The sequence below is a fragment of the Topomyia yanbarensis genome, chromosome 1 (assembly GCF_030247195.1).
Source record: "Topomyia yanbarensis strain Yona2022 chromosome 1, ASM3024719v1, whole genome shotgun sequence".
Taxonomy (NCBI): domain Eukaryota; kingdom Metazoa; phylum Arthropoda; class Insecta; order Diptera; family Culicidae; genus Topomyia; species Topomyia yanbarensis.
The window spans coordinates 62,931,540-62,956,275 of NC_080670.1; the positions used below are offsets into that span (position 1 = coordinate 62,931,540).

The following is a 24,736-nucleotide window of genomic DNA, read 5'->3' on the forward strand; positions in this document are numbered from 1 at the left end:
ATTGCTCTATCTCGGGCAATGAAAAGGCCGACTCATTAGCAAAGGTGGGCGCATTAAATGGTGACATATACGAAAGACCAATCTGCTTCAACGAATTTTTTAGTATTTGTCGTCAGAGGACACTCAACAGTTGGCAAACCTCGTGGAGCAATGGTGAACTTGGACGATGGCTACATTCCATTATCCCAAAGGTATCAACGAAGCCTTGGTTCAGGGGGATGGATGTGGGTCGGGATTTTATTCGTGTAATGTCCCGACTTATGTCCAACCACTACACCTTGGATGCGCATCTGCGGCGTATTGGGCTTGCGGAGAGTAGTCTGTGCGCTTGTGACGAGGGCTATCACGACATCGAGCACGTTGTCTGGGTATGCGCCGGGTACTTGGACGCCAGGTCTCAGTTAAAGGATTCCCTTCGGGCCCGAGGTAGACCACCCAATGTCCCAGTCCGAGATATACTGGCAAATCGTGATTTCCCCTATATGTCCCTTATTTATACTTTCATAAAAACGACAAATATCCCAATTTAGCCCCTTTCTTTTTATTTCTCGTTTTAGAAGCTTTCTCTTGCCTTGTGGGACCGATCAGCTCCAGACTGCAACTATGTAACCGCCGTCGCACTTACCACTACGGAAACTGAAGCGAGAGCGACTCAAGGTCCGATGACTTTTGAAGGATTCCCCGCGGGTCCGAAGAATACCATCCGCCAATCCGACCTACTAGACTGAGGCGGTAATCTTTCGCTGATCTCCCGTTTGAGCGAAAGTTGCAAGTTTTGCTCTTCTCTCCCGGTCACCATCTACGCTTTCTCTCCCCTGTCCTTGATACAACTGCTTCTACAGCCCCCCTCTGAATATCTTGACCAAGCATAAGTCTCCGCTAAAAAAGTTCAAATTTGTATTCTGTATTCCTAGTTTTAAGATAGTTGTAATTTTACCTCTTTGTTAAAACTATTGTCCCCCATCTTGTAAATAGAATTGTATCCCTAGTCTTAAAACACATGCGAATTTTCTCATAAATATTTGTTCCCCCTTTTGTGTACCAAACTATATTGTTAGTTTTAAGATAAGTGTAAATATTTCCTAAAAATTATTACTATTGAATTCCTTGTTTTAAAATTTTTTCATAAAAAAAATCTTTCGCCCCCTCTCTTGTATATAGAATCTTATTTCTAGTCTTAAGATAGCTGTAAAATTTTTCTTTTTTAAAAAAATATATCAACATTGTAACCTCCTAGTTTTAAAATATACAAAATGTAAAAACAAAAGAATTTGGCACCGCCAAGCTAACGCATTTGTGCCTATCAAATAAACGAAATGAATAAAAAAAAAAAACACCGAGCCCGAAACCAATAAATTAATAGTCATTTTTATAGTAAAGACAATAAGTTTTGTGTCCTGTCTCGCGTCGCGTTTCGTGTATTGTTTTAATGTTGCTTTATTTTGATTGTAGAAGTTTGAACGTTGTGGTCATACGCCTCTTTTCAGGCTAAAGAAATCTTTTAGGAAAATTTCTAACGCTATGTGCGGGGTTGGGTATCGAACACAGGTTGCGTACAGGGCAATGGATTTAGCAACTACGTTATGGCCACCTCTGTTTTAATGTTGTATTATTATATGAAAATTGAGTGTTTACACAAACACTCTCCATATCCTAAAAATGCATGAAAAATGTTTTTTTCAAAAACTGCCTCAAAGATTCTTTTGAAAAATCATAAAAAATCGAATCTGGATGATTTGATCAAAAGCTATGGGTAAAAAGATAATAGTGTAGCGTACATCGCAGTGTAGATTTTATAGCTCTTCAGATGCAGCATTAATTTAATCGTAGGGGTGACCGGGGCTGGTTGGCCGAAGGGGCAGGTTGGCCGAGTGCCTTTTATGAAAAGGCTATTATGCGCAGTAGCGACGTCTATAGTGATTGGGGTATTAAGTCACCAATGTACCAACGTAATTTCAGGTGTTTTGGTGGTGTCGTTTGTACAGGAGCACGTTTGTTCTTTTTTCGGCACTGCACAGTGGTCGCAATGGTACCAAAACGGCTATTATGCGCAGTAGCGACGTCTATAGTGATTTTGGTGTATGTAAAAATTACTTTCCAGCAAAGAAGTTTTTTTATTTTGTGACAACAAATTTATATTTGCTCAAAGGTTGTATCTTCATGACAGCGCAAACCGGTTTTCAAAAAGTCTAACCAGAATTAGTACAGAAATTCCGAAAGTAAACCCAGCCCCGGTCTCTCCTACTGTGCTGTACCTGGGTAGTAAAACCAAAGAAAGAGTATGGACGCGCATATTAATGAGCTAGCAACGAATCAAAACAACACACACAGATGGACATATATTATAGTACAGTTCAAGAAAACACCACGCTACGATCATTTTACGTGCTTACGGTAAACTGTTGCGTGCTCAGAATGCCAAAAAATTGGACAAAACTTTAAAGGTAAAAGTAATTCACCTGGCAGGTTTGATGAGTATAGTTGTTCAGATAATTCGAATTAACTATTATTTTTCAGCCAACATGTAAATAATTTTATACGTTTTGTTAGACCCTTTATGATAATGATGTGATCGTGATTTAGATGTTTAGAGTATTTATCATAATATTTCAATAACTATTATTATGGTAATTGACCGATTCCAGAGATTTTCTTCGAACAAAAGAATACTTTGCGATAAGTTTCGTCTAGACACGGACGAAAAAATAATTACACAAACCTTACGTTGCATAATATATGACCTGCTTTTGGAATTGTCTCGTATATTACTTGCACTGGTCACTTGCTACGTTTGATTTGATGCACAGATTGTATAGTTTAACTTAAAACTATCAGATGTTTTCGGGATGAACGAATATAAGAACACTCTTTAGGGTAACCTACTCGTTTTTTGATCCTTAGAAAAAGTGACTTTACGTTTACGATAAAAAATATGTATTTATCTGTGTTTCTTATGTAATATATATATACGGGACTGATTAAAACTACTGTTCTTGGAGGGAAACTGTCAATGGGTTTTCAATTAATTAGCATGAACTTGAAATTCACATTTATTTTCATCATGAAATTTCTTCATTTTAAACCCTTCCTCCCCTCCTTTGGACATTGTCCAAATATGTTTTGGATGCACTGATTGTGATCGGATATATTTTGGAAAACACGTTTATAGTGAGTAGCGAATGCTTAGCAACGATATTATTACGAAAAACCTGTTTTAATCCACCTAGCGGTGCAATTGTGCCTTTCTCAAACATGAACACGAGAATTTTTGCGTTGTTTATATTCATTATAAGCTTCCAAATGTATAAATTACATTTTTATTATACACGACATGACAACTATATACAAGAATAGAAATCATTATTCGAGTTCTAAAACTTTGTAAAAGAAAAAACAGCCAAATTAATATTAAATTGAAAAAAAGGTGGAAATCGGCAAAGTCCCAAAAAAAATTTTCGTGATAACATAAAATCTCGACGTTTCATGCATTTTAAAGATGTTTGGCATCAAAAATACGAATTCGCTTTTTGAAATTTTATGGGGTCCCCCCTTTGAAAAAAAAAAATTGAGTTCCGGCTTATATGGGAATTTCATATGTGACCGGACGATTTAGTCTATATTTCCGGACCCATATAAGCGATCCGTACGAAATTTTATACACATCTATGGGGATATTATAGCTATCATTTGGGACTAAGTTTGTGAAAATCGGCCCAACCATTTCCGGGAAACTGATGTGAGTTCATAAATTTTGAAAGATGGCCGCTTTTCCCGGGCACTTCCGGAACCGTCTATGGTGGTCAATGTAGTCAACGAAAGTTTGGTTGGCCGTCGGTGACCTAGAACAGAAAATTTAAGTTGTTTGAGAGACATTTTAGCGAAATTTTTACCTTTTTTGCTTTCATCGGAGTATCGGTTTGAATCACAATTTGCTATGTGATCGCACGCCACAACCTGTAACTCCGGGACCGGAAGTCGGATCGGGATGAAATTAAATAGCCATTTACGGGGACGCAATACCTTTCATTGGAGGCCAAGTTTAGTCGAATCGGTCAAGCCATCTCAAAGAAACCGATGTGACTGTTATTCTAAATTTAGATACTTCCGCCGGGGCTTCCGGAACCGATGATGGTGGCCAATGTGGCCAAATAGACTTTGAATGGATGTTAGTGACCTAATACTACAAATCGAAGCAGTTGTGGTCATATTTTGGGAAAATTTTCACCTTTATACATTCATTGCAGAATTTATTAAAATCGACATTTTCTGCCTGTTCGTACTCATCACCCTGTAATTCCGGAACCGGAAGTCGGATCCATTAGAAATTCAATAGCAGCCTATGGGAACGTTGCACCTTTCATTTGAGACTTGTCAAAATCGGTTCAGCCATCTCTGAGAAAAATGAGTGACATTTTTGGTCACATACACACACAGATACGCACATACGCACACACATACATACATACACACAGACATTTGCCGAACTCGACGAACTGAATCGAATGGTATATGTCACTCGGCCCTCCGGGCCACCATTAAAAGTCGGTTTTCAGAGCAATTGCAATACCTTTCTATTGAGAAAGGAAAAAAGGTTCATTCAGAACGATCGTGTTATACTTTTCACTCTAGAATTAAAAAATAAATAAACATAAACAAACATTGAATTACTATAATTTCGATTGATTTGATATTCAATTTGAGAAGAATTCCGAAAAAATCGAATTCTATCTACCGTTTAGGGTGACCATACACCCTGGTTTCCCAGGGCATGTCCTGGTTTTGAACTGACTGTCCTGGGGTGGCATTGCCCATCTCGCAACGAATGGTTTATTGTATGCAAGCTTGTATGAAAAAAATCGATTCGAAATGGTTCCATAATGTCGCCCCTGGTGTCCGGGGATGTCGAGAAAAATGCTTGAATTGGCTTGTCCAGGTCGCAGTTACGGCCGACCGCAACCATAACTTCAACGTGAACTCCGAGGTTAACTATCTCTCAAGGGAGTACGAGAAACAAAACCCTACAGTACTTGAATCACAAAATCTTTCAAACATCTCTTGCATGAGGAATTTTTCTATCTTGTTGGAAATCCGTGAACATGTTTCCAGTTCATGAAAGAAAATAACTAATACAATAATAACCATCATGGAATAACTTAATGGGGGGTGGGCGTAGCGTAGTTGGTAAATCGATTGCCTTGTAGGCAGCGCATCTGGGTTCAAGTTCCGACCCCGCACATAGGGTTAGAAATTTTTCATAAGAGATTTTTCTAACCCGAAGAGGCGAATGACCTTATGGTTAAAACCTCTATAATCGAAATTTAAAAAAAAAACTTAATTGAGCGCTGTCTCGAGCTGGTGATTATGGAACCACTTCAGAGACTAACCTGTCATGTCAAACATCCTACAAAACAGGTACTATGGAACGTCGCGATCAAACTGATATTACTTACACCCCCTATCTGTCGCTTTTAATAGAGTGAACCACGACTTTTTGCATTGGTTTCGATCCTAGACCAGAGATTACCAGACATTTATTTTTACGTCAAGAGTAGCTCAGTGAGGCTACTTGGGACCATTGCTGTTTCTACTTTTCTTCAATAACATGCTAAAGACTCGTCGGCGCTCAATTGAGAATTGCAGATTTCTCCAACAATAGCTTGAAATCTTTGTTGATTGTGGTGTAGCTAAAATTGCGTGTGTATAGACCCGAAGAAGTGCCCGGGTTTCGAATTGTTACGAACGGCTGGCAGAGTATCGTCAAACATGTTCGAGCGAGACATGACGGAGGGGGACGGGGCTCCCCTAGATTGTCCTGGGTTTTCACTTGCCTGATATGGTCACCCAAGAAACAACATTTTGGTCATTCTAACATGATAAACAAACAGCTATTAAGAAAGAAAAATTCTAGCGGTGACCAAAACAAATTATTTTCAATTATTTTTCACATGGGGACCGCTCATAAATTACGTAACGCAAAAATTGCACATAATTGACTCCTCCCATGTAACAAATTGTCACAAATTTCTCTATCCCCCCTCCCCTATTACGTAAAACATTCTTTAAGAATTTTTTTTCTTCAGTAAAAACATGTTACGTATTGTTCTAGCTTACACGCTCTTCCCCACTTGTCACATATTTGCACACAATTTATTTTATACTTCTAAGAAAAACTTTACAAAGGACTTTTTTCAACCTGTTTCCAAAGAAACCTTTCCCATAATTATTAAGTTAAAGATCAACCATTAAATGATACAATTAAATCTAATTTGAAGAGGCACCACTACTAGCGATTTCTCTTGGCCTCCGGCGAATTATGAATCACTTTCGATGACATTTTTCCAACTGTAAATTTGAGACTTGAGAAACAACACAAAGAATTTACTTGCTTTTATCAAATCACACATTTGTAGGACGAATACAAAATATGTAAGGGTCCGAATAAGGTTGCACATTTTCCAGATATTTTTAACATTTTTTAAAATTTTGAAAAGCTTTTCGCCAATATTCATTAGCTGACCCAATCTAGAGACCTAGTTATAAGGAGCAATTTTTATCTAATAAAAGTTGTCCAAGTTAGCACGCAAGTATCATCATCGTATGCTAGCACCTAATTAGTCTAACGCTTTTCCACATTATGCGTTATATCTGGTCGTGTTAGTCTAACCCAACTAGTTTTCTGAATGTGCTCAATTTAAAGTTAGCCAACTTCACTCGAAAGACGTTTGTATGCTTCTGTATACGTAATCCAAATAAACAAATTATAGCTGTGAAACCTCAGATAGACCAGCATTATGAATCTAGAGTTATAGTCACATTGTCCCTGATCTTGACTCGGCAATGGCATAATGAAGCTAGTAGCTTAGATGAACTATCTAGTTATTAGCTCTCGGTTTCTCTCATTCGCTACCCGCTAACTACACAAATAAGTTACCTCTTCAACTTCTAGTAATAATAGGTTCATCATTTTGATTACTTATTTGCAGAGCCCATACACTTTCAGCCATAACCCTGACCGTGGCCCTTGTTATGGATCGGTCTCCAACGTCCACGACCCTCACAAAGACGCTGTAACCTTAGCGATGGTGTGAAAGAGCAAATCAAACTGGATCTGTGAGCGGTGGTCGGTGGGAGGCACGGAAACAGAGTCTAAACTGACACCCGGACGGACTGCAAATAGTGCGAAACCAGTTGTCAGAAGGAGGTCTAACTCCTCCCGCGATTAACCGGGTTATGACGAAAATACTTTTGCTGCATGTGCTGGGCACACTGCTAGGACCGTTGGTTGTTGTTACGCTGCTGCTGACGACACTGGACAGTTGTACCGGACAACGTGAATCGCAGCTTCGACTGGGAAAAGCAATCAACATCTTCATCCGCTATGGCTATCTATCGATTTCGATGAAGGTGATCTCGTACAATGACAGTGAGACGTGGCTGTTCAAGGAGCCGACGAAAAATATTTTCAAGGTAAGTCTAGTTTTGTCATCATATTACAAGGAAACTTTTCGGCGCCGAGGCCCCGCTTTTACTATACGATTTTGATATCAGGCTTATTACACTTTTTTTTATTCATTTCGTTTATTTGATAGGCACAAATGCGTTAGCTTGGCGGTGCCAAATACTTTTGTTTTTACATTTTGGATATCTTAAAACTAGGAGGTTACAATGTTGAAATATTTTTTTTACAAAGGAAAAGAAAATTTACAGCTATCTTAAGACTAGAAATAAGATTCAATATACAAGAGAGGGCCAAAAGATTTTTTTATGAAAAAATTTAAAACAAGGGATTCACTTTGATATACAAGAGGGGGAGTAATAGTATTTTACGAAATATTTTACGGTTATCTTAAAACTAACAATATAGTTTAGTACACAAAAGGGGGAACAAATATTTATGAGAAATTTCACAGAAATCTTAAAACTAGGGATTCAATTCTATTTACAAGATGGAGGACAAGAGTTTCAATAAAGAGTAAAAATTATAGCTATCTTAAAACTAGGAATACAGAATACTAATTTGAATTTTTTAACTAAAACTTATGCTTGGTCAAGATATTCAGAGGGTGGCTTATTTCCGCATCAATGTAGCAGCAGTTGTATCAAGGACAGGGGAGAGACAGGGAAAGAAGAGCAAAACTTGCAACTTTCGCTCGAACCGGGGGGGGGGGGGGTATCAGCGAAACAAATTTGCGCCTCAGTCTAGTAAGTCGTCGAGTACTGGATTGGCGGATGGTATTCTTCGGACCCGCGGGGAATCCTTCAAAAGTCATCGGACCTCGAGTCGCTCTCGCTTCAGTTTCCTTCTATGCAGGCGTAGTGGTAAGGGCGACGGCGGTTACATAGTGGCACTCTGGAGCTGATCAGTTCCACAAGGCAGGAGGAAACTCTAAAAACGAGAAATAAAAGAGAGGGGCTAAATTGGGATATTTATCGTTTTTATGAAGGTATAAATAAGGGACATATAGGGGAAATCACGAGTTGCCAGCATATCTCGGACTGGTACATTGGGTGGTCTACCTCGGGCCCGAAGGGATTCCTTTAACTGAGACCTGGCGTCACAATACCCGGCGCATACCCAGACAACGTGTTCGATGTCGTGATAGCCCTCGTCACAAGCGCACAGACTACTCTCCGCAAGCCCAATACGCCGCAAATGCGCATCCATGGTGTAGTGATTGGACATAAGTCGGGACATTACACGAATAAAATCCCGACCCACATCCATCCCCCCGAACCAAGGCTTCGTTGATACCTTTGGGATAATCGAATGTAGCCATCGTCCAAGTTCCCCATTGCTCCACGAGGTTTGCCAACTGTTGAGCGTCCTCTGACGACAAATACTAAAAAATTCGTTGAAGCAGATTGGTCTTTCGTATATGTCACCATTTAATGCGCCCACCTTTGCTAATGAGTCGGCCTTTTCATTGCCCGGGATAGAACAATGAGAGGGGACCCAAACAAAGGTAATCTGATAAGATTTTTCAGATAACGTATACAAGGACTCCTGTATCTTCCCCAGAAAATACGGGAATTGCTTTTTAGGCTTCACCGCACGAAGAGCCTCGATAGAGCTGAGGCTGTCCGAAACGATGAAGTAGTGATCTGTGGGCAGAGTGTCGATGTATTACACTTTTATACATAATTGCTTGTTCAACTCAATAGTATTTTGGAATTAAGGGTTTACGTTAAAATTACTACCAATATCATTGTTGATTTCCTAAGTTTTTGACATAAGCGAAAATTTGAATCGAATATTTTATTTTATCATTTTAGCCAATGCGTTAATCAAAGATAGCATACGCTATTATAAAAAAAACTGTCGAAGCCACTGGATCCCTATATTTTGTACTTTTCATTTTATTCATTTATATATATAAAAAGTCAATGTTTGTATGTATATGATATATAGACTCCTAAACGGCTCAACCGTTTGCCGTAAAAATTTATACATAGTAGGCATTTGTAATGGGGCGTGTTTGTGTGCTATTGGTTGGTTATCTGCTCGCCAGATGGCGCTTTGGAACAAATTGTGTTTTTCTCCTATTTCGTTGAAAGTCGCAGTAACGCGCGATGGGTATTAGCTAGTGTTTAATAAATTTGTACCGTGTTTCAGAATAAAATATGGACAGTAGGCTGCCCAGAAAGAAAACAATTTTTTGAAAACACAATCGGCCCTGAATCTATTCCTAGGTCTAACAGGAGTGTCTGCTCCAAATTTGAGTCAAATCGGACAAGTATAGCTACAGGACCAGCTCTCTATGCGGTGAAATATGGAACTAAAAATATGTAGTCGAAAGATGACTCAGATCATGAACTAATACACCATGCAAAACAGTCTCAGATAACACTTCATTAAAAGTTTAATAATTTCGTCTAAGGAAGTTGGATTGATTTGCAGTCTTCGACAAAGATGTAAACAATAAAATTTATCTTTCTTTTTTCGCTTGCTGTGGTAAACTGGTGCACAAAGTACCACCTAGCGATAAAAATATAGGTTAGTGGGTGTCTCCATGTAAACTATCGAAAAATCCCATACAAGCTTTGAAAACGTTGGTAGATAGACCTGTCCGATTTGGAGCAGACACTTCTGTGGGACTAGGAAACGACTCAGGGTTGTCCCGATGGGGTTCATTTGCATCTTTTGACTCTAGTGGACAGATTCCATTCCATTCGAATTATTCATTGTTGAGAAGCTAATTATTGAAAAACGATGGATAAATAGTTCCATAAAGCATAATATTAGAGAATACGATATGGAGGTGTTAACTCTTTCGAAAGTAGCAGAGGTTTAAATTATATTCTGATACAAAAAAACAGGGTGTATTCTGGACCACTTCGAGCGGTTGCTTCTCAGATATACTGCACTGATAATATAAATTCGTAAATATAACGAAATCGAGCATGCAATGCACGAATTCATTCGTCGTTTTCTGCAACGAAGTCTTTTCGTGCATTGTAAATAGTAGGTTTCGTTCATTTCATGAACAAGAATAGCCGCTTGCTGAACGAAAGCTTTCGTAAATTTTACACATTTAATGTACACTGCACGAATGTTATCGTTGATAACGACTTTATTTTTCGTGAATTAAACGAAATGTATTGTTTATTTAAATAAACGTTTGTGTATATTACGAACGATTTCATTGCTCACACGAATTTATTTCGTTCATCCTAGAAAACTTTGCGTATTTATTAGCCTGTTGTTGTTTTTAATCGATCTTTTGGGATCGATGTTTGACAACATCGATATTTTTTTATTTTAAAAAAATCGATGTGGCCAAATCGATTTTATTGTGGTACCGTCAAACGGGGTTACTTGCAACACTTTTCAACTTCAAAGCGGTATAACTAAAAATTCTATAACATTAGAATAATTTTCAATATGTACAAGCGCTAATGGGAGTATAAAGACTACTAAATGGTATTTATCAAATCAATGCATCATTCCTTGTTTTCAGGATGCCCAAAATTTATGCCTGTTGCAAGTAACCCCGCATATGGGGTAACTTGCAACACATGAACTTCATTGAAATCTATTGCTGTATATTTTTGTTTCCCTTTAGTACATTGACCAAATGTACTATAATTTGGATGCCCATGTTGTTTATAATCAACAACGTTTTTGAACAGCTGGAACATTCGATTTATTCCAGAAATTCGTAGGAAAGGCTAGCTAACAGGGTTTTAACCCTTCATTTCAGAACTAGTAAGTAACAAGTATTATCCATAGAACTATAACTTCAGTTCTATCGCAATCAACGTGATTAGATTCCACTGGAACAGTGCTGCCAGGGATAGTTTCAGTGAACGGCGAGAACTAAATTATACTATATCTTTGTTGTTTTCAGATATTATTGAAAACAGATAACCTAATAATATACACTGTCAACGACTATCTTTTCCATGCAATCGGACTATTATAAATGCTAGAACAATCCAGTTGAGTCAGTGGTGGATCCAGGGGAAGGGTTCTGGGGGTCCGGACCTCCCCGAAATTTTTTATCTCATTAAGAAATTTTAAAATAGTTTCAATATTAATTTCGTTCTAAATTCCAAATCATTCCAAACCTGATTCAACAACCAAAACTGATTTTAATTAAAAAAGGGTATTAGATATTACGTATTGTACATTAAATATTTCAAAATCGAAATTTCGGACCCCCTCCGAAATTTTTTTTCTGGATCCGCTCCTGAGTTGAGTATAAGAAGATAGAAATTGAGCATTTTCTAGTATTGCTAGAGAAAAGTTCACGTAAAGACGACTTCCTGGTACTGTTCTGTATTTAAGGAGCATTTTCATATTCTAGTTGTAGGTTATACCTTTAAAATTTGATTCAAAATGCTATAAGACTGTTATTTGAAACGCTCAATCAGCCACATGGCATAATAGTAATAAGACAAAATACTGTTGCATGTTACCCCACATGGGTAGTTAATATAGTTAAATCGTTATCTTGTATGCTCTTATCATTGTAGTGGACCAAAGCACGACATTTCAGTTTCTTTTTGATTGAAATATCTCGAAATACAGAAGACTACCCTGTCGCGCTAAAGAAACCGAAAATAATGACTGGTAGTACATGATTATCTTTTAACATATGCTGGCTTTTGACAGCTATAGTGCTAAATTGCAAACACTATTATTAGCGTTGTTAAATTAATTGGAATAGAAACATGTTGAAGTGTTGCAAGTTACCCCGCTGTTGCAAGTTACCCCGCTGTTGCAAGTTACCCCGTTTGACGGTACGAAGAAATGGCCGGGTGATGAACGAATGCTTTCGTAAATTTTACTTATTTAGTTTACGTTGCACGAATGTTATCGTTGATGATGACATTATTTTTCGTGAATGAAACGAAATGTTTCGTTTATTTTAATAAACGTTTATGTATATTACGAACGATTTCATTGCGCACACGATTTTATTTCGTTCATCAGTTTTCGTATTCATTAGCATATTAATTTTTCAATCCGTAAGTTAAGATCGATGTTTAACAAGGGCGATTTTTTTAACTAACTAAAAGGACCGATCTGGCAAAATCGATTTTATTTCAACCTGCTCACCTCTATTAGGGACTAGAAAGATTGTGGTGTGAAGTAATGGCTGCATGATGAACAAAAGTTTTCGTAAATTTTGCATATTTAGTGTACATTGCAGCATTATTAACGACATTATTTTTGGTGAATGAAACGAAACGATTCGTATATTTCCTTAAATGTTTATGTATATGATGAACGATTTTGTTGCTCGTACGAATTTATTTCGTTTACCTTAGGAAGGTTTTCGTATTTATTAGCCTATTATTGTTTTCAGTCGATCTTTTGGGATCGATGTTTGATAACATCGATTTTTTTAATTTAAAGAAAGCGATGTGGCCAAATCGATTTTATCGTGGTACGAAGAAAAGGCCGGTTAATGAACGAAAGTGTTCGTAAATTTTATTTGCTTAGTTTACATTGCACGAATGTAATCGTTCATAACGACATTATTTTTCATGAATGAAACGAAATGTTTCGTTTATTTTAATAAACGTTTATGCATATTACAAACCATTTCGTTGGCCGCATTCGATCTTTCAGGATCGATGTTTGACAGCACCGATTTGTTTTAATTGAAGGGATCGATCTGGCAAATTCGATTCTATTTCAACCTGCTCATCATTGTTGAGGACTAGAAAGATTGTAGTGTGAAGAAATGGCCGCTTGATGCACGAAAGTTTTCGCAAATTTAACTTATTTTGTGTACAGTGCACGAATGTTATCGTTGATAACATCATTTTTCGTGAATGAAACGAAATGTTTCGTTTATTTTAATGATCATTTATGTATATTACGAACGATTTCGTTGGTCGCACGAATTCTTTTCGTTCATCTTAGAAAAGTTTTCGTATTTATTATCGTCTTATTTTTTCATTCGATCTATTTGGTGATCGATGTTTGACAACATCGATTTTTTTTAATTAAAGAAATAGATCCGGCAAAATCGATTTTATTGTGGTAGGTAGAAATGGCCGCTTGATGAACGAAGGTTTTTGTAAATTTTACTTATTTAGTGTACATTGCACGAATGACGTCTTTGAAAACGACATTATTTTTCGTAAATGAAACGAAATGTTTTGTTTATTTTAATAAATGTGTGTGTATATTACGAACAATCTCGTTGGTCGCACGAATTCATTTCGTTCATCTAAGATAATTTTTTGCATTTAATAGCATATTATTTTGACATTGCCCCTGCAGAAAAAAACTCAAACTTATTCATACAAAACTAACGAGCAGTTCGCGATGGCTCAACTGAATCCGTACTGCTCCGAATTCTGGATCAAATGGCAGCGAAAGAGGTTCATGAAATCTTCCTGAATCCGGCGGACACGGATACAGCTAATAAATAGCCAGACCGAGACCGTCATGATGATCAACAATTATCTGACGTATAGCGACAATGACTCCATATTCTACCTCTATTGAAGCTCCTTTGACGTTGACGGTTTGACGAATGGTGCTCGTAAATATTATAAAGACTTTCGTATATACCAGCGAACAATTCGTTTGCCTAATGAAGCCATTTCGTAATAAGCCAACGAAAGTCGTTTCGTGGTTTTCACGAAATACTCGTAATAAAAAATAAAAGTGTTTCAACAGAACTACGAACGATTCATTATATGTACGAAAAATACGAATATTTTATGAAAATTTTCTGTACGAAACTAATTCCTAGCGATTTACGAATATATTCTATCAGTGTGAACAGCATTGCATAACATGGTCATTCCTCGTAATAAGTTAACTTTGTCGCGTAATAGTATGTTAATATTATAAAATTACGCACCTGGGGACGGGCATAGTTGGTAAATCGATTGCCTTATACGAAGCTCACCTGGGTTGGATTCCCAACCCCGCACATAGGGTTAGATTAGCCGTGTGGGGTGCGGCGGGCTAAATTTTTCTTTGCACTGTTTCAGCCAAGAATAGAACAACTGGGAACCTGCTCCCATGTCGTAAGAGCCCTGTCAAAAAAAATGCGGACGAACATGGTCAGGCGATTTAAAAAGTTTGACGTTTGACTCAACTCGCCTGTGCTAATTGCCCCTAGGAACAAATGCAATTTGCGAATGCGGTTTAAAGGCAATTTCAATACTTAGACAAATTTTCTGGCGGCTGAAATGGACTTGGTTGTTTTTTGCGTTTTTCAAACATGGCGGTTCATGTTTGACTTAAGTTTAAAATTGTATCGATTTTGTTGGCTATTTTCGGCAAATTTGAGACTAAGAGAAACGAAAGCAATGAAATTGAAAGACGGATAGGTATTCTAGAGCGAATCAGTTATAAACTTAGAACGGAAAACTAGAACTAGGCAGGCTCATATGGGCATGATCGAAAGGAAATGTGAAGAATTCTTTGCCTTATGCAGAGTAGGAGTTGGGCGTTGCACCCAAGTCTACCGCATGGTCTATGGTAGAACATAACTCATCATCATGTTTTACGCCGACGCCGGTAAGTTTAAAATTGTTTTTTTTTTAAACAATTGGCGTGTTCCCGCTTGTATTTTGTTTGTTTAGTGCACTTAATTTAGCCAACGAATGTGGAAAATTGTGGAATCGTGTGTAAGTATAGTGGAACAAGATCTCTGAGTCTAAATGAAAGTCAGATTGTGGTAAGTTTTGGTGTGCAATACGATTGTGGTAAGTTTTGGTGTGCAAATTGTAGGGCAATTAGCGCATCCGAGTTGGCAAATAGCCCCCCGCTAGCCAGCAACTTGCGATTTTTGACTGGGAGACGACTAACAACATGCTAGGAGTTCCTAGGTCAGGGTATTGATCCGTACTGAAGACTTAACCTGGACGGGCCTTAAGGTTTTGCATCATAGTCTTTATCCAATCTATATTGAGTGAATCACTGATATATAGTCACTTTTTCTGATTCGCTATTCCCGAATATGTACCAACGTTTAATGTTTCTTCTGGCGGTTGTACAATAGCCGTAAATGACGAAACAAATAACAGCATATATTAATATACCGGCTCTTCCATGCCAAGGTATAACTTTCAAAGCTGGTCCGCTCTTAAAAATCATCCAGAGTAGTACTCTGCAGCACTCTTTCGTTCAAACTCGCTCATATGGTAGTCGGTTTTTGCCATTATTGCTCTTCTCCCATCCATTCTTCTTCTGGGCCGCCGATGGATCAAAAGCCCTTGACGTTGTGTTTATTATATTTATTACGCATAATAAACATGTCGTTTGCAATTTGGCATACAATTATGGAAATGTGTCTGATAGGGAGAGTGGAGATGCTTGTCATTAACATTTCACCATAGGATCTGATGATTAAACTATATAGTTGAATTATATTTTAGCTGTTTTTGTATAGCTTTCAAATGGTTTACAATATCGCCTTGATGTCAATGGGAAAGTTATAGAAAATGTTATAGGCCTTACGAAAAACTAATTGTTGTTGATGGATAAACGCGAATAACTTCTGAAAAGGTCGTAATAAAACAAAATAATTGCATTGTTAAAACAAAATTTAAAATATCTCGAGAACTACTACATTTCAGAAATTTTTTGTTATAAGCGTTTTGATTTAAAATGGCGTTTAGAATCATATTCAAAAATAAAATTGTACTTTTGACTGCCAATAGCATGAATTATAAAAAATTGTCAAAAGTTGTTGTTAGGAAAACTTTTTTATTAAAAGCTTCTCCATGATCCAAATACACTGAAAAAGCTTCTTTTATGTCTTCAAAACGATAAACATTACACTTTTGACAATTTATGATGGGGTAACGCGAATAACTTTTAAAAAGGACATAATAACATGAACTAATTGTTTTTGTTGGAGCAAAATTCCAAATATCTCAAAAACTACCGCATTTTGGAAGATATTTGTTAAATGCATTTTGATTTTAAATGTTACTTAGAATTATATTCTGTAATAAAATAACAGTTTTGTATGTCAATTAGTATGAAATTTAAAAACATGTATAAAGCTATTGTTAGAAAAACTTTTTTGCTGATAATTTCTCCATCATGAAAACACATTCAAAATATTTCCTTTCTCTTTAGATTTTTATTGACAAAATATAAAAAATAGAAAATATGGGTTTTTTATAACTTAAATTTTTATCATAAATTTTTGATTTTGTGAAAAATGTCACATTTTTTTCAGTGTATATTTTTTTCGTGCAGAAGTATTCATTACCTGTATTTCGTTCTCAGATAGTTTTACTGGATTAAAATTGAAATTATTGCACGCCCTTTTAAAAAATTACGCCTGAGTCAAAATAATCTTATTGCCTGTGGGAAATGCTTAGTCTTCCATGCCGGTTGAACCTGTAAAGTTTTATCGGAATCTAAGATTGTCGGTCACGATTTTAGAGATTTTCGGACGGACCTTCGTGGAACTTCTCAGAAGCAACACTCCGTGATGGCCGGCAGTTCGGAGTTCAAATTGCTCGTTTCGAATTATCGGAAATTGATCGCAAGCGACTTTCGTACATATTGATAAGATCATATTGTCTATAGATGAATAGATACCTCTATTATATTCCACGCGGATTTATCCTTTTGTGTAACGCCCCGCGGAAGAGTAATTATTAAAATGCCTGCAATAAATTCCCAAAAGGGAAAATTGGACTAAACTGTTTTGCGCGTTAAGGACACAAGACCTAACTTTAATTAAGTTTTGTTTTTTTTGTTCTTTTTTTAAGTTTCGTTTCTTTTTTGTGTTTCGAATTCATCTCGTCAGTAACTAGCACCATCTGGGTGTCTAGTTAGACGATGTATCTAAACTAGTACCCAAATTAGCACTAGTTAGACACAACAAAAATCCAAACATCGCATGAAGTTTTTGCTGAATTGTAGAAAGTGCAAAGTCATCCCTACGTGTCTGAACTACAGGGTTGGAATCAACCTGAATAATGATCGATCCCGTCGTGAGTTTGAAAAGGTATTATTCAAGCACAGAATTCGCATTATCAGCATAATGGTGGCCGACACCAAACGAACGCTAGCTGAGTTGAAGAGAACCAAAATGTTCTATTCCAACCGAATGGAACTTATCTATCAACAAGCCGACGTCCAGCGGGTGAAGAAAATGATGGAGAAGAAGACTGTGGTGGTACATAACTCCTGTAAAACGAGAGAGACACGTAAGATCGAGACACTGAAAAACAGGAGAATTGCGACTCTCACTCGCGGTGGACAGTGGATAGAAAACACCACCAATACACAAATCCCGGATTTTCTGGAGAGAACGTTGAAACTGGGTCCGAATTTCAATGTTCAGAATAACAACCACATCCCCTACGTTGAAATGATTTCGGAATTGGAAAAAACGGTGAAACGTAAAGAAAACGCAGATGAAATCAGAACAGAGGTTTCCACTGCCATGATAAATTACATGAATTTCAAAAAACAACCTAGACACTGCGAAAATGAATGGATAAGCAAGGACATATGCAGGAGTAAGAAATTCTTGGCGGAAAACCCCAATCTGGTTATCACCAAAGCGGACAAGGGAAACAAAACCGTCATCATTGCATCTGAGGAGTACGAACAGAAAATGGAGGACCTTCTGAGTGATGAAAGCACGTACAAACAACTGAAATCGGACCCCACATCGAAAGTTCTGAAGAAAATCGGTGTATTGGTGGATGGGTGGCGCGATATCAAGTACATCGACGCGCGCACACACCGGAAGATAAAAATATCCAGTTGTAATCCACCAAGAGTCTATGGTTTGCCAAAAATACACAAACAGGACAGACCTCTCCGCCCGGTGGTTTCGACGATTGGATCAGCAACGTACAATGTGGCCCAATTCCTATCTGGAGTGATTGGAAATGTAGTAGGAAAAACTGAGTACCACATTAAAAATAGTTTTGAGTTCGCTGATCAAATAACAGGAACACAGATCACCGAAGATGTAGTTCTTTTCTCTCTGGATGTGACGTCGTTGTACACGAACGTGCCTGTTGATTTTGCCCTGGACTGCTTGAACGAGAGATGGGAAGAGGTGGAGAAACACACAAGCATCGATCAACACAGTTTCATGGAGGCGGTTAAGCTTGTGTTGGAATCGACGTTTTTCGTACATCGGGGTGTAATATATGCACAAACTTTCGGCGTCCCTATGGGCTCTCCACTCTCACCAGTCATTACGAATGTGGTGATGGAGCGATTGGAACAGAAGTGCATAGCATCATTAGAGAGAAAACAAATACCTCTAATGATGTACCGTCGGTACGTAGACGATTGCTTCTGTGTGGGCAAAAGGGAGCACATTCAAGAAATCTTAGACTCGTTCAATAATTTCCACAGTAAACTCCAGTTCACCATTGAAGAGGAAGACAACGGGAAATTGAGATTTCTTGACATGATGCTAACCAGAAACCATGATCGCATCGAAAGAGTTTGGCTACCCAAACAAGCGGATGGTAGATATCTGGATTTCAATTCAGAGAGTCCCTATTCGCATAAATGCAACACGGCAATTGCACTCGTAGATCGAGCAGTTAAGCTCTCCGACTGTAAAAACCGACCAGCGGCAATCGAAACAGCCAAAAAGATATTGCGAATAAACCATTACCCCTACTGGTTTGTTCGCAAAATTCTGAAAGATCGGGTCCATAAACACTATAATGGCCTACAGCAGAATAAAGATGCGACTGCTGAAATGGCATATGTAGCTGTGCCATACGTCCCGGGACTCAGTGAAAAACTAGAGAAAATTCTGAGAAAATACGATACAAAACTTGCTTTCAAGCCAAAAGATAAAATAAAAAACAGAATTTTCTCCAAACTGAAAGACCCGATCCCACCAGGGAAACAGAAGAACGTGGTGTATTCGATTCCGTGTGGAACAGGCGATGGCAAAACGTATGTAGGACAAACGGGGAGAAGGCTGGAAACGAGAGTAGCGGAACACAAGAACGACGCGAAGAAAAAAGATGCGAGAACTGGTTTAGCCCAACACACATTGCAAGAAGGACACATCTTCGATTTCGACAACACCCGGATACTGGAACGAATCGAAAACCAGGAGAGCAGACTAACTGCAGAGATGTTTCACATCAAAATTCTCGGCGAGGAAAAAACGGTGAACCTACAAAGAGAATGTGGAACGTTCTGCACAACATACGACGGTCTGGTCACCAAGCTTCGACAGTGTTTGAATAGCGAGGAACGCAGACAGTCGAAGAGTGATCGCCCGCCTAGCGGTGGAGAGTGAACGAGAGTGAATGGAGACGCGTGATATAAGTTTATGTGAGTTAATTGTAAATTGTGTTTAATTTGTGAATGCTAGCTTTGTAATTTTTTGTGAACAAATTGATGTTAACGTTAATGCTAAATAAATGTTTGTAGGCGTCCGACGATGGCTGAAGAGCAGTAAGCCGAAACGTTACGTGTGGTAATGGGAAAATTTGGAGTTTTCATTTTCACCGAGAAAAGTCAACAAGTCCATGAAATAAATCTTATAAAAATCCAAACAGTTCACACGACATATGTGAACGCCTAAAGCCACACGTCCCGAATGATGTCGCGAAAAGCAAATATAGCTCTGGTTTGCTGACGAGAAAGTAAAGACGAACTCTTGTCTTTTGGTTGAAGAACCAAACGCCTGGTAATATGCAATAAATTCCCAAAAGAGCAAATTGGACTCAGCCGTTTTGCACAAGACCTAACTTTAATTAAATTTTGTTTTTTTAACTTTTGTTTCTTTTTTTTGTTTTTTTTTGTGTGTTTTGAATTCATCTTGTCAGTAACTAGCACCATCTGGGTGTCGGAGTATTGCTGTCGTTGAAGAACCAAAGCCTGATAATATGCAATAAATTTCCAAAAGGGAAAATTGGACCAAAAGACAAGAGTTCGTTTTCACTTTCTCGTCAGCAAACCAAAGCTATATTTGCTTCCCGGGACATCACTCGGGACATGTGGCTTTAGGCGTTCACATATGTCGTGTGAACTGTTTGGATTTTTTTGTGTCTAAGTAGTGCTAAGTTGGGTACTAGTTTAAATACATCGTCTAACTAGACACCTAGATGGTGCTAGTTACTGACGAGATGAATTCACAAAAAACAAAACCTAATTAATATGCCTATTCGAAAGGCATTCATATTTTTACTGGAGGTCGCACTCCTGAAAACTTTGATTTAAAATGAAAAGACAAGGCACGTGAGTAATTAGTCAAATCACAATATCTACCAAGATATGTCCTTATTCATTTCCCTACCTACTAACACAAATCCTCCCCTGCGCCACTTGTGGATGATGCAGAGAATTCCTCGGTCATAATAGGTACAAGTGTTGAACTAACATTCCTTCCCATCCCAACACTGACTTGCATGGGTGTGGCCATCTACGTTATTGATCATACTATAATCTTAGTCTCTTTAGGTTACACGTTACAATTAGTTCAATATGCAATTTCAACAGACTTTGATCAATCACGGGAAACTCACGGGCGGTCAACTAAGCTAAGCTAAGCAAAGGCAAAGGACGGACGATTGTTTCGCACTGCTTTCATCAGATATGCAACTGACATACGCTCGTAAAAAGCAAATAGCTTTTTTCATTCTAGGGAATTAAGGAGAACTCTGAATCAATCAAGGGTCTCTCGGGTAAACTTCACAAATACGACCTCACCGATTCTGGACACCTATTTGTACAATTTATTGTAAGAAACACACAAGAACTTCTCCCATGGCGATTCGACGATTCGGTCTAACTGTCACACTTATCATTTTTCTTTTTGAGAGTAAATTACAAACAAGTAACAATTTGGAATGCTTCATTCAATATGAATGGTCTTAAATTTAAATCATTCTACATTCGCCAAAAATTTAAAATCTGAAAACAGTTTTGTTATCATATATGGGTCTTAGCCGGTATCCGGTATATTGCTACTTGATCGTACATGATCTGCGTTAACCAATCCTTAAAGGGACATGATTGTTCCAAGCTTTTCTGTATCTCTGCTTCCCTATATTCAATAACCCTAATTTATTCTATTCTTCTTTCCCTGCTAGGGCCTGGATCAGCTTAAAACCGAAGAGTATGAAGTGAAACCAGGTATCTTCAACGGCGACTTCCACATGGAGTTTTGCGACAACAAGCGTCAGTTGTTTCAGGCATACTTCAGAGACTTCCAGATCGAACGGCTGGACAATCCGTGGCGAGCATACACGGAAGGTTGGCATACGGAGATTGCTGCTAAGAAGCTAGGAATCCAAAGCAAGTACCTCGAGCGGGACGATTACTGCTATGTGTTGGTACGAGTGTCCCGCTTCCGAGACAGCGCCAAGTTTTCAAAACCCATCCCACCTAACCAAGTGCTGGAGAACGATGTTCAACGAAAAGTACAAAGTGTAACGATCGGAGATACAACTTCGGCGGTTCAATTTATGAACAAATACGGGACTCATTATATAAATTCTTACGTAACGGGAAACTCGATGTACCAGGTGTTTGTGTTCAATAAGCGCAACTATGCGCACATCAAAGAAAAACTGAAATCACGAGGGGTGCTGGCACTGTCCAAAGTGGATCTGTATGACCATTTTGCACCATGGTACGTGGAACACATGGGTAAGATACGGTGTGCCAGTGGGAACACCACGGTAGAAGCCTGGGCATCGCGGAAGCTTCGACTATCTTATTATGTGTTCACCTACAGTAGCTTGCTGAAGCTGCACGGGGACGGTGCATTGCTGCGAATACTGAGTGAATTACTGCAGAACGAAGCTATTCTGCAGCTAGATCTGAAGTCACTAAGCGTGATATTCAAGGAACCGGCTAAACGGGCGTGGTTCGAAGAAATATTAGATAACTATCTTAAACTGTGGGAGGTGAACATGTGAGTGGTGAACGGAACCAACAGCCGTTGATCTGCTGTTCGTGATGCGTAGGGGTTATAAAATAGTTAGTTTTAATAACACAAAGTTAACTGATAAACGTGAGCATAAGCTTCAAGTGGGAAACCAAAGTAAATTTAGGTGCAATGAGATCTATAGGATGTTGCTAAACAGTCATTAATTTAACAAGGTGGCCTTTAGTAATTCTATGCAGACACACATACATAGACGACGAGAAACATATTTGCCATGACGATGCCAGAAAGCCGTAAAACTTTTCGAATTCATTGGGGTTACGGAAAAATCTAATGCATCTCAACATCCCTAAAGCCTATTTTAGAAGAACTTCTGGTCTGGGGGTATCACGGTAAGCCGCTTGTCTTGCATGTCAGCGTGTCAGTGGTCATGTGTTTGAGTCCCAACCACTCAAATTCTCAGCCTGATTTGTTGAACAGCGACTGCAAATTACGAAATTACGAATTATGAAAAAAATCTAAATTACGAAAAAATCTAAACATGGCAAAGTTGATGATAATTATTCTTATCCATCAATAAATACCTCATCCTAATTGTAGTGGTTATGGGATATAATAGAAAAAATGTTTCTAGCGACAAAATTGTTTCTCGGGCTTTACCCAACTCTTTACTAAGCTTCGCATTGTTCGATTTCGCTTCAGCAAGCTCTTTCAACACTGTGCCCAATTTAACATTTTCCATTTTGGGTGTTCTTTAACCGAAAATAGGAATATAAAAATGACTTAAAATTGTGTCCCAAACTCTTTTGCATCATTCGTGTAGCCGATGTTTTCGATAGTCGATTACCGGCACAGCTTTGCGTTTGTTTTTGCTTGCGTCAAAATAAACACAATAACTAATATAGCTTCTAAATTCTTTCACACACATTTTGCTGTTATCTCCCATATCCACTACACTAATGACAACACATCTTCAAGAAACTTCAGAGCTGGAATCTAAACCAGAAGTAGACACTCACCTTTGTTCAGTGGAGCATCGCTTATCAAACAAACAAACCTTTGTTGGTTCGAATCATAAGCAGAAATCCATGATCATGCCTGAATTTATCGTTGTCATTGTTGGTCGTCAATCGCCACTCTAGTTTGAAACGTGAATATTTGCACGATGATCTGAGAGCCGGTGGCAAAAGATAATTCCTATTACTGCTCTTTTGACACGACATCTCAACAGACACGTCTCAAGTAGGATGAAAATATTTTTGCACACGTGCACTTGTATCCAATCAATCGAGCGTCACGGGCCATGTGGTTTTATGTGAGATTGCAGTAATATTCCCACAGAATACCAAAGCAGACATGAACTGTAGCGCTGAATGAACCACCTCTGTCCTGCAGTAAGTTTTTCATATAAAAATGTTTATGTGAAATATAAAATATTTTCTATTTTATACAAAACCTCTAACAAACTTCTCAAAAATAAATAGGTCGTGCTAGTTTTAGATGCAATATAAATGACAACAGTGGTTTCAAAGTAAACCAAATGATTTAAACAATACATTGGAAAGCCGAATGTGCAAATTACAAATCACTAACGTCACAGTCAAACCAACAGAGCAAATAATTTGCCTAGAAGAGTCGTATTTAAGTATTAAAATTATCTTGGAGTGCCAAGTAATCTGAGGTAGGTATGTATGTAACAAGCTAGAAAAATCAACAAAATGCCAGACAAACAATACGAAAAGAAAAATAAACAATCAATTCAAACTACTTCACAGCTGTGATAGATTAGATAGTAAATAAATGAGTAAGATCCCCGGCGGCCATTTGTTGGCTCAGCTATATTAGGAAGCAATCGAATTGCTGGCACATGCCGGAACCAAGAATGAAAATCCAGAGAAGCTCGCATATCGCGATTTCAAGAAGATACCTTGATTAAATTTAATTGCAACATCAACGGGCGAAGGCGTAATCATGTGTTCCTCTACTTGGACGATTTGAAGGCGAGCATTTAATTCGTGCAATTCAGATATGGTAAACAATTACCGGAACAGATATCGAATCAAGGTGCAACTTAATTAGATGTTGCAAACCATTACACTAGCTAAGTACTTGTAAATATAAATAGAAGTTATCAAATAGGAAAATGTATAAAAAAACAACCTTAAGCAGTTTGCAGTATGTTTTATTTTGCCACGGTCCGAATATCAATCTCGTTATCTTCCACGAAAGAAATCTATATTATAGATCCGTCAACACCCATATCCAATTGGCTATAATGATGCTATACGAAGACATCGACATTATTTTTCAATCAATTAGTTGCGTTTCAAATTCTCTGGGACTATATACTCTTGGGCAATTTTTGCGATTTTTAATGTATCTATTAGCCTGGTCATTTTTCCAAGATCACT

The 24,736-nt window shown here is 38.1% G+C and overlaps 1 protein-coding gene across 1 annotated transcript; it reads left to right on the plus strand.

The window, feature by feature from the left end:
* The first annotated feature begins 3,147 nt into the window (after window positions 1-3,147).
* LOC131677790 (torso-like protein) lies at window positions 3,148-24,497 on the plus strand. The gene is made up of 3 exons (XM_058957829.1): window positions 3,148-3,168; window positions 6,984-7,467; window positions 21,526-24,497. Exons 2-3 carry the CDS (start codon window positions 7,231-7,233, stop codon window positions 22,354-22,356), a joined length of 1,068 nt encoding a protein of 355 aa, XP_058813812.1. The 5' UTR covers window positions 3,148-3,168; window positions 6,984-7,230; the 3' UTR covers window positions 22,357-24,497.
* Window positions 24,498-24,736: the final 239 nt, after the last annotated feature.

Bases quoted from the DNA above. Each gene is read 5' to 3' on its own strand.
- LOC131677790 (XM_058957829.1), top strand. From the start codon at position 7,231: ATGACGAAAATACTTTTGCTGCATGTGCTGGGCACACTGCTAGGACCG. The intron at 7,468-21,525 runs GTAAGTCTAGTT...TTTCCCTGCTAG, and splicing joins CGACGAAAAATATTTTCAAG to GGCCTGGATCAGCTTAAAAC.